Below are 11,198 nucleotides of genomic sequence, written 5' to 3'. Positions count from 1 at the left end.
TTATGTGTATTTTTTTTTACACCACTGCACTTTTTATACTTCTTAGATGTTTACACATCGTTATTTTCATTTCATCCTGTCCACAAAATTAAGAAGGGAAATGAAATCTCTCCTACCTGTGACATTCATATCCACAATGAGCCCCTGCTGCACGTGTTCCTGAATCAGCTGCAAGGTCCTTTCAAAGATCTCCCCTGCCCTGGCTGTCTCGATGGTGTAGGGGTCTCGGGGGTAGCGGAAGAGAGCCAGGAGGTCATTGGGCGTCTTGGGGCGTCTGTTTCCGGGAATTAAAAGTGTTGCAGGAACATGAAAATTAATCAACTCTGCTCATGGCAATGAGACTCTACAGGCCACAAGACTCAGACTCTAAGCCTGCTCTGGTTCTTGGCCCTCAAACTAGCTCATAAGACCAGTGGGACTTGCCTGCACATGGCAGATGATTAAAGAAAGGGTATTTCTTCCCCAGGAAAATGCACATATTTATTTCCCTCAGCATTGCTGGGTTTTTTTCTGCAATAGCAATTTATTTTTCACTTTTCAATAGCTGAAACCCAGAGAGTCTGGGGCTTAATAGAAACTATCCATCTTTTCAAGCAAAACATATATTGGGGTGGAAGAAGAGGGAATCACCATTCACTTGAGAGTTAATTTTTTATTGAGGAAATGGTTAGGACTGTTATATTATTATTTCTGTTCACCCTACACAAAGTCAGTTGCATTTATAAAATGACAAGGCTGATTATTTTCTTTTCTATTCACTAACTCCAGAACCAGCTCTAGCTAACAAAAATGCACATTGCAGACAGAAGTGACATAAGAGGTGATATTCAGGTATCTCATCTTTCCAGAATCCCAAATGCCTGTTGTGAAGCTCTACCACATCATTACACTTACGTGGTGCAGCTTCAACCTCCAACACTTGAAACAATACCGTAGCTTTCATTTGTGGGTTGTCAGTGATAAAATGAGGTTTGGCAAAGCCTCACTTGTTTTGTTTTTTGACACCTTTCTGCTTCAAGTCTGAGACTGAGGCATTTCACACACTTACTTGCTGAAGAGCTCCGTGCGTGTGGAGTTGATGGCGTGGTCCACGCTGCTGATGGCCTCCCGCAGTGACGTGGCTACAAACGTGTCACCGCTCCGGCCCACGTCCGTGGCTTCCAAAGCAGAAAGAAAGAACAAAACACCCTAAATTGACTTTGGTATTAATTGGTCTCCCACCCTCAAGAAAATCTGTGTACTAATACAAGCCCCATAGTGACCTCACTGCAGTTCAAATTGCATTTCCATCTACAATATAAACACCATGAATTTTTTTTTATAGATATTCTGAAGAATATGAACAAGCTGCCTAAAAGAGAAGGTGGCTTTACACATATTCAGAGTTTTCTCCTGTGGAACTTTGTAAATAAATGCCTGTTTTGGTTAGTGGTTAAATGGAAAGATAAAATGGAAAAATCACACTGAGCTAACCCAAAATAATGTATGTACTTTGCACAAATGTACTCCTCCTTATCCATTACAGCTTCCCGAATGCACAGAGCAGGAACTTGAAAACAAGGGAGTTATTTCCCTTCCCCAATGCACGTGCCAAAGGCTGGAATTGATGACCTCAGAGGCCTTTTCCAACCTCTATGATTCTATGATGGAGCAAACATTTAAAACCCTGTTTTTGCAGCAAATGTTGTTCTGCTCCTCCCACCTCTGGTGTACAATGTTACAATCAGATGATGATTTATCAGCCTGTTGGCACTGTTTAATAAGTTTTCACCTCCCAGCAGAGTCAATAAACAAATGTGCACTGTCAGCTGGGCTTGCAGGAGGAGGTTTAAGACAACACCTTTGGCTTTGCAGGAAGCAACTGCAGCTCAGCTGAGAAAACAGCGAGGGGTATCTGGGAGGTGCGTGGGCTTTGACAATGGAGCAACCCCAACCCAAGGGACCTGATTGCAAAGAAGCTAAAGAAATAACCTCTTTTATAATTATCTATTCAAAGTGCAGATGTCAACACAGCATAGCACCCTCTCACAGGAGATCAAGAGAAGATGCTGAAGGACCAGGGGAAGTTCCTTACCAGTGATGGTGAGCTGCATGGCGCTGGAGGTGAAGCCAAAGGGGTTCCGTGCTATGCACTCGTATCTGCCCTGGTCAGCCACGCCAAGATCCTGAATGGAGAGGGTCCCATCTTGGCTGATGTGGAATTTGCCACTCTCTGTGATCTGGATACCCTCCTGTTGCACCATCAAAAGACAGAAAATGTGTCAGTGCTCCTCAAGCTTCTCTCTGTCCCAGCCTTCAGCCTGCTCAGCAAACACAGAGATGGATGTGATGAACAATTGCGGCCACCAGATGTTAGCATTGCTCTTCCAGAGAAACCAGAAAGCCATCCAAGGACACCTGCTCCTGCCTGGACCCACGGTGAGGAGCTCCCTGCTCAGCTCCTTCACCCTGGCCCACCCCAGGCACTCCCCCCAGGGCACAGACTCCCCACATAGACTGGATGCAGCAAGTGCCGTGCCCTGACGATGTCACAGGAGTTTCACAGCACAGAAATAAGTCTACATCTTTTCAGTTTTGGGACAACCTGAAACTAAAGCATTCTGCTGTGTTGAGCTGCAGGTACCAGCTTTTGCTGGCTCTGACAGCATTGCTCAAACCCAACCTCTCAGCCTGGCTGGTGGCAGAAATGACTTTAGGTTTAACTTTTTTATTCTCCTGTTTCTTGACATCTTTTTGCTGTCCTGTCCCAACCTAATGCTTGCTCTGCTGCACTGCTGGGCTCTTTTCTTCTGCTCCCACTGTTGGCTGGAGCCCAAGGGAAGCTACAAGATCACCTCCCACCAGACCTCTGCAGGGTAACTGAGGTTCAAGCATTTTCTATGCCTGACTGTGCTCAAAGACATGGCAGGCAACAAGGAATGTCCCAGGTGTTGTACTACAGAGAAGGAAAAAACTCTGAACTGTATCTACTGAATTATTACAAAGAGCAGGCAGGCTGCAGCATGGATTTGATGGAACATCAAAGCTGGGGCCAGCCAGTATCAGCCACTACCACCAGTGGGAATCCTGGAAATAAGGGCAAACTACTAGAAAAAAAAATAATTTTCAGGGTGGTTTTCTTTTTTTTTTATCCCCAGGGATGATCAATCAAGTATTTATAACATCCTGAAATGTCACTGGCTTCAAGTGACTCATTTGGAAGGAAGAACAAGACAATGTGAGTTGCAAGGCTTCGAGCTTGAGAAAGTGCAGTGTTTTTTAAGACCATAAAAGCCACAAATTAGTGAAAATGTTGGTCTTTCTCCCATGTGTATTGCACAAACTGATGTAACTACGGAGGTGGGAGAGGTGTTGAAGCAGAGAGTTGTTAATTGCCCCTCAGAGGAGCAGTTCTGCTCCCCAATGATGTGAAATCACCACATACCTTGACCCAGGTTATGGTGGGCCGGGGGTCTCCTTGGGCAGTGCAAGTAATGGCAACGTCCTGGCCTGTCTCTGCCACCACATCTTGGGGGGGATGAAGGAACACAGGTATCACTGTGCAACAGAGGGAAAAAAGTCTCAAGGGCAAGAAATGCACAGAGGAAAATAGAGACTTCTGAGTGTAAAGCCTTTCAGCATGGGCAAAGCAGGGCTGGGCTCTTCCTGCTCTTGAAAGGAACCTGCAGAGGGGTGACAGCTCACCCCCTGCTCTCTGTCTTGCTACCAAGCTCTCTGTTCATTAATTTATGTAATTTATGTTCATTATTTTCTGCTCCTCTGAGTTTCTGCTTGAGGCAATTACAGAGGAATGTGCTGCGTCATTTAAAATCATTAACTCAAAGGCTTTCTAGAAAAGATGCTCCAGCTGAAACACGGATCATGACTTGATTCAGGCATTATCAGATGAGGCTCTCTGGAAGTGTTAGTCAGGACAGATTAAATAATTATATTGATCTTGCTGGTCTTAAAATATACTGTGAATTCTATGATTGAAGCTTCACTAATTTCATTCTTCTAAATAGTGTCCTTTGCTCCAGGCTGCCATTAAAAAAATCCTGCCAGTGTGTGAACAAGCAGGGAAGTTTGCTTACTTAGAAGAATTATATGAGAACAAAGAGAAAATTAAGCAAAACCTCTAAAAAATTAATTTTAAAAATTAAGCTTTAATTAAGCTTAATTAAGCATAAGCATTCCTGCCTGACTTGTATTTTACAGAGGCTTGATTGAAGAATACCTAAATTTAGGTTGAACCTGTGACCTGGTAGGTAATGTTTAAGACAAATATATCCAGAGCCAGAGTTAAATGTTCCTGAGAAGGAATCATTTTGTTTTGCAGAATATTTTATTTTAAAAAGAGTTTTACAATTAATTCTATAAGAAAGACAAAATTCTAAAATAGCAAAAAAAAAAAAAAAAATTACAAAGAATTTAATTACTACAGCTCTCTGTAAATTATTCTGTTTTCCTTTACCAAAACAATTTTCTTAATGGCAACTCCCAAACTGAAGCAGCTTATTCCAAGTGCCAAACCTTGAGACTCTGCAAACCTCTCTAAGGTTTCCCACCAGCTGATGGAGCTCTCATGGATTGATGTCTGCTTTGGGAGAAGAGTAAAATCCCATCCCATAGGAAACAGGGCAATTCCCTGCCTGGCCAGACCGTGTGTTATTTTACCATAAATGCCCTCATGCCCAGTTTACCTCGTGGGGTCACCGACAGCTGCACCGGGAGGGTCCTCACCCCGATGGCACTGATGGCGTGGCACTCGAACTGCCCCTGGTCATGCAGGGCCACCCTCAGCACCCGCAGGGTGCCCGTGGAGAGGATGCTGTGCCGCCGGTCGTTTGGCAAAGGCCCACCTGGGCAAAGAAGCGGTTTGTGAACTCTCTGTGACATTTCTCATCCCATCACAGGAGGGACCTGTGTGATGGTTACGAATTTTGTTTCCTTCCCAACATCAACCACCCTGAAATACCATCTTCATCACATTGAGTTGTCTCATCTGAGCAACAGGAACCCTTTATCTTTACTCTTAAGTCTTTTCTTAATGCAACCTACAGATTAAAGTGACATGTGATGCACAGCAAGTAAGTGTTCAATTATCCAAGCTGGCTGTTTCATCAAATAAATGGCAACATTTAGAATTGTCTTTTTGAGGTTTTATTTGACTTTTGTTTGGTTTGGAAACTGTTGTTTCAATATTTTCTCTATTTCAGAGGAACAGTAGAAAACTAAAGTGCTTTACCAAACCCAAACAAAACTATTAAAACTTCTCAGTTTACCAACTTTTTTTTCTTCAAATAAAGGCTCTATTTATTCATTCCAAATACCAAAATCCCCACACACTGTCAAAAGTGTCTTTGAGACAAGCAATGCTCCATCACTTGTCCTTCTCTTGTCTTGCTTTTAGCATGTGAAAGCCTTGCAAAGCCTGGTTGATCTTTTAAGTTTTGGACTGCTGAGTGCAAACCTGATTCCAAAGCAGTTATGAACCTCACTTCTTGTCACTGTGTTGCTTTCCACATCAATAAGATGTATTTTCTGGGAAGTGGAGGAAAACAGGTTAAAGGAGATGAAGAACCTGCTGTCAAAGTGGAATTTCAGCCGGTCCTTCTTAACTCCATCTCAGGGCCATTGCTGTGGAAGCTGGAATACAATACCCATGAATTCTCCACAGCACTAAACCATTAATTATAGCTTGTGAAGCATAAGGAAAAGTTGGAGGACCTCTGGGCCAAGCATTATTGGCTTCTGTCCCAGAAAATGTTGGATGAGATCAGTCCAGTGCAGCCAGCACTAACAATTATTGGAGACTTTAAAAGTTCACCACCACCTGTTGTTCCAAAGTCCTTTTTCCTAAGCTAAAAGAAAACTCTGAGATGTGTCAGCAGTGAATGGTGCTCTTCTACAACTTGCTCCCCAAGAGCAGCAAATCAATGACAACAATGGAGAGCTGGCACATGGTGATATTGCTGAGGGAAGTGGTGGAACCATCATCCCTGAAGTATTAACATTATGTGGCATTTAGGGACATGGTTTAGTGGTTAACATGGCAGTGTTGGGTTAACCTGATGATCTTAGAGGTCTCTTCCAACTCCAGTGATTCTGTGACTGATACCCACTGACTTGGAGTGTCCAAACCTTGCCTTTGAGGTTTTCCACAGGTTTCATGCTGATGAAAACCAGACCATTTTTAACTTTTGATGTTGTGTGTCAAAGACCTAAGAGGCTCCCTCCTCAGTGCTTAACATCATCCTGGATGATCTAAAACACATCTCCTAGTGTGACTATGCCTGTGCTGATCATCATCTCTCCCATTCGACCACTGCAAGTCACCTCCCTGGACCATCAGCTCAGCTGTTCCCACCCACATCCCATGGATGATGGCATGGGAGAGATAAACCATGAGTCAAGTGAGGCAGTACCTGCTCTGGTCCAGGTAATCACTGGTGGAGGGTGACCCTCAGCAGAGCAGGGGAAATCCACGCTTTGTCCCTCAGTTACTGTCTGATCAGTGGGAGTGATGAGAAACCTGGGAGAATCTGGAGGGGAAAGCAATGACTCAGCAGCAGGAAACACACAGGCAGCAAACTTGGGAAGTTTGTGGGAGCAGAACCAGTCACGGGGCTTAAATATACCCCACTGAGCAGACACTGAGTCCCAGAAATGCCATAGAACATCACAGACTGAGGCTGGGACTGCTCACCTTGCACTATGATCCTTGCTGTGGCCTGGATGGACCCCTCGGAGTTGCTGGCATTGCAGTTGTACTGCCCCTGCTCCGAGAAGGTGACATTCTGAATGAAGAGTCCTCCAGAGCTGGTGATAGTGAAACGGGAATCCTGTGGTAAGGGAGAGCCTGTGCCGAGGGTCCAGCTGATGCGAGGGTGAGGGTGCCCAGAGACCCCACACTCCAAGGTGACACTTTCCCCAATTAGCACTTCAGTGTTCTGTGGCTGGATCACAAAGGTGGGCTTGGCTGGAAGGAAATGAGTGCTTTAGAAACCAGCTCTGCTGCCTGCTCAGTTGTGGGCACAAGTTACTTGGGCTCCCCATGCAACCCAGCTAACAGTCACCTGGCTCTTCACTGACACCCAGATCTGCACTGTGAGTGATGCCCCCAGAGCTAGGTCTTCCCACCACCTCCTCACATCCATTCTTCTGGTGTGGAGCATCCCCTCTCCCATGTCCTCTTCACCCCTGATAACTCTCTGCTACAGAATTCATCCCAGACTTCAAAGTCCCTCCCCAGGCCCAAAATACCTTCAATCTCTAAATCCCCCTTTTGTTACTACAGTGAAGAAACCCCCAAAGCTCAGGCCACTCTCAAAGTCATTGCTTTGCTAGATACTCTCTCCCACAGCACCCCAAGAACATCTTGGCACATACAGTGCTGGGACTGACTCTGATTTAGCTCCTTTCCCACCCCCAACCCAGCTGGGTCATCAAGGGGTGCACAAAACTCAATTACATGGGGTGCCAAAATAGCGCAGCACAACTTGTTGTGTCTTGACCTCCCCAGCTATGTTCTTGGCCATGCACTGGTAGACGCCTTTGTCCGACTCTTTGGTGTTCTGGATCATCAAGGTACCATCTTGCAACAGGTTCAGGCGGTTGTCATCTTTCATGTCAATCTTATTACTGGAAAACAGCCACAAACAGTCAATATCTGAAAGGAGTAGAGACTGGTGGTCCCCCCCTCCAGCTGCTGGGAGGTGCAGGGGCTTTGCTTACAATGCAGTAAGTTGGTGTTTGTTGGAGGCATCCTGAGACTTCAGGAAATGTACAGCAAGAGTTATGATTCACAGCAGTGAACTGAAGCTCCAGCTCTGATTTGCTCCCTGGATGAGCTGCTTTTTCTCTCACACTGATTACATATGGCATTTACAGCCCATCAGGAGAGTGCACTGTGCCATTGTCAGGGCATCTTGGCCTGGAAAGCCAGTTCTCATTACTTACTAAGTGCAAATATAATAATGAAATAATATTGTTATTGTGTGCAGCCATTTCTATTCAAACTCAAGGCTCAAAGGCCTCAGGGGAGCAAAAAGCTCTGAATAAGTCACCAGGGGACCCCAACACAAGGCTTGGACTCCAACCCAGCCCGAGATCTGTGAAACATCTTCCTTCTTTCTGCAAGGACCTGAGACTCCTGGATCCCAGCCCATGGCAGAAGGTCCCAGTGCCGCATCCCATTTGTCCCAGCACGAAGGAATCTTGGATGGCTACAGATGATTGAAAAGCTAGAAGGGACCTCTGTCCCCCAAGGACAAAGCCTGAACCCACTATGCAAACTAATATGCTTGCTGGGCATTTATTTAATTCCCCTGATGTCTCCTCACTCCAGTCATATCTCGGTTGTGGAACATTTATTATCATTACCCCTCTTACAATGCTGTCTTTGGGAGCCTGCCAGCATTTCCCTAACAAAACCTTCCTTCCAGGGGGACTTAACTCAGCCATAAACTTTTGCTCTGGGCTGAAACTCTGCCTGGTGGGGGGTTTGCTGAAGAAGCACACATTGATCATTTTTATTAATAACCGAGCCCTGCTCAGGCTCCACTAGACAAGAAGCTCGTAAAGCAGCAAAACAACTTCACTTCCACAGTGGGCAGCTGCTTGAGCACAGAATATTTGATTGTGTAGCATTTCCCAGAACACTTTGGCATCTAGCACAGCAATGTATTTGTTCAGTGTTGCTGCACAGAAGGATAACCTATACACTGATTTGCAAATTCTGTCTTTCAGTGCAGCACAGTGACTTTTCTCTTTGGGAAATAAAACATTCTCCAGCACGATTGGCCTTCAGTGAGAAAAACCCAGAGACCAGAAGCAATTCAGCAGTTAACAAATGGCAAGCACAGTGGCTTAGAGCAACATGAAACACTAATTTTATTTTTTTCCTGATCAAAAGACAATTGCTTTCAGCCTGCAGAGCATGTTTATAGGAAAGTTATAAGCTCTTGGAATCCATTACAAAAGCAGATGAAATATTTCAAATGCAGATGAAAACACCACTTGGATTACGTGGTCACTGGAGAATGCTATTAAAAGAAAGGTAAATACAACCCATGGAACAGACATTTCTTTTTTCTTTCTTTCTTTTTTTTTTAACATAGTGTGAAACAGCTTTTGTAAGTGCAGGCAGGCACTGAGGAGCTCAGTGCTTGAAAAACTTTGCCACCCCAGGGCTCATTGCGTGCAACTTACTTGTTGTGCAGCCAAATAATGGCAGGTTTTGGATTGCCTTCCGCCCTGCAGGTGAAATAAACTGTGTTTCCCAAGAGGACGTCGACATCGTGGGGTTCTGAGGTTATTCGAGGCCTCTCTGCAAAACACCATTTGAACACAACCCAGTTCAGAGCAGCACAAAACCACCTCCAGCCCCACTGGGGTACAGTGGGTCACACAACACCCATCTTGCAACACCCCAGCAAACAGGCAGCAGCAGAGCCCCAGGAACAATGACATCCACTTGGAGCCACCCCAAAACTTCTCACTAACACCAAAAGTCATGAGGAAACAGTATCATTCATCTGAGCCCACTAAAAACCCTGGGGAATTGAAATGGCTGTTCCTATGCCCAGTGTGTTGGGCAGTGGATCAGCACCTCCTGCAGCATTGAGAAAAACAGACCTGGCTGTACACTGGTTTATTGTAGCTGCCCCAAGAATTGGTCCCTGTCTCCCCCAAAATAAGCAAAGAAGTCAGTGGTATCCTCACTTGGGTTGTTTTTCTGTCCCTGGCAGCCTGTTGCTCTCAGCAACTGCCTGTTCCACCTGCAGACAGTGCCAGCTCCCTGCAAACCACACCACTTCCCTCCCGACAGGATTTCATTCATTATGTCCCTGATTCACCAGCCAAGTCTTTCACTATTCTTCACTTTAAGATGTACTCAAGCACTAAGCCAGTAAAACATTGAAAGGATGTGTTAAAACAGGGAGGAATTTATGTACAAGCCCTAGAGTGCTTGTTCTTGGTTCAGGGAATGCTTACCCATTTAACAATCTGCATGCTCACCAGTAATCCACTAAAACCAGCTGGATTATTCCTAAAATTGAGAACTTGCCACCTCCTCCAGTGGAAGGTCAGTGTCCTTGCTCCTTAGACCACAAGTTAATGGCTCATCAACTAATCCCCAAAGGAAACACCAGTGCAGACCAAACCCAACAGAGCCCCAGAGTACAAAATGCTGACCCAGTGCAGGTTTGCACCTCTGGCTCACATCTGCTCAAAGCTGAGGGTTAACTGGTGCCAGCAGCTTTCAAACTGACCTCAGATATCAGCTGCCTGCATGGCTGGAGCTTTGTGCTGAATTATGGATCATTTGTCTTTCCCAGCTGGCACAACAGCAGCGTGAAAAGCTAATGCCAGCAAAATCTTCCCACCAGGTGCTCTGGCTAATTTGACAGACATCCCACTGTGAGCCCATGCCTAAACCAGAACAAATTTGCACTAACAGCTGTAGTGTGGCACTGGGTGTGTCTCAGGCACAGCTTGTTGTGTGGCACAGCCACTCATAGCAGATTTCACTCCATGTGTCCCCAGCTGCTTTCCCCAGACCCTTCCTATTCCCTGCTCTCTTGAGGTCACAGACCCATCTGTGCCAATTCAGTTCTTTGCATGGCTGTGCCCTAAATTAAGCTGTGAAATGGTCAAGATTTTCTGGAAAAAATAAGGAAATCACAGGAGAAAAGCTGAATTCCAGAGAGAGCTCTTGGAAATCCAGCTGAGCTCACACATCTGACTCACAGCATGGCCATGCCCAGCTGGACTGGCATATCCAGGAGGGTTGCTCATGGCCAGCCCAGCTGAGTGGGAACTTCTCAACCAATTCTACCAGCAGTAAAGTACCAGGGAATCAAACCCAACATTATGCTAACCTCCACTTAAAAATCAGAGGTTTGTCTTTTTCTAGATAAAATACTGAATTTTGGAATTTTACAGAACAAAACTTAATTTAAACTTCTAAATTTAAAGAATAACACCCTAACAAATGGCATAAACTACACCAAAGTCAAACACAGCATTCAGCTACATATCGACCATGAGCTCACAGAGGTTTCCACTTGTGTTTCCAGCCACTGCAGCTCTCTCAGTGTTCCCCTTCTGTTCAGCCTGTTGTGAGATATTTCCTCTGATTGCTGGTTTAGCCACTGAAGTAGCAGATCCTTTATAAGCCCTACTGTATTTAACAAAGCAAGACAACACCTGCA

The 11,198-nt window shown here is 45.2% G+C and overlaps 1 protein-coding gene across 1 annotated transcript in view; it reads right to left on the bottom strand.

Moving 5' to 3' along the window:
• LOC139680175 (peroxidasin homolog) overlaps window positions 1–11,198 on the bottom strand; it is a 43,011-nt gene that overhangs the window by 8,627 nt on the left and 23,186 nt on the right. The window contains exons 8-16 of the mRNA XM_071572544.1: window positions 9,193–9,310; window positions 7,454–7,623; window positions 6,689–6,961; window positions 6,408–6,524; window positions 4,683–4,841; window positions 3,425–3,537; window positions 2,075–2,231; window positions 1,049–1,157; window positions 117–274 (exon numbers count right to left, since the gene is read on the bottom strand). Coding sequence (XP_071428645.1) covers window positions 117–274; window positions 1,049–1,157; window positions 2,075–2,231; window positions 3,425–3,537; window positions 4,683–4,841; window positions 6,408–6,524; window positions 6,689–6,961; window positions 7,454–7,623; window positions 9,193–9,310 — 1,374 coding nt within the window. The remainder of the gene's footprint in view (window positions 1–116; window positions 275–1,048; window positions 1,158–2,074; window positions 2,232–3,424; window positions 3,538–4,682; window positions 4,842–6,407; window positions 6,525–6,688; window positions 6,962–7,453; window positions 7,624–9,192; window positions 9,311–11,198) is intronic.

Source organism: Pithys albifrons, chromosome 18 (assembly GCF_047495875.1).
Source record: "Pithys albifrons albifrons isolate INPA30051 chromosome 18, PitAlb_v1, whole genome shotgun sequence".
Classification (NCBI taxonomy): domain Eukaryota; kingdom Metazoa; phylum Chordata; class Aves; order Passeriformes; family Thamnophilidae; genus Pithys; species Pithys albifrons.
Note: the sequence above shows the minus strand (reverse complement) of the source record. Positions and strands in the feature narration are given on the sequence as shown.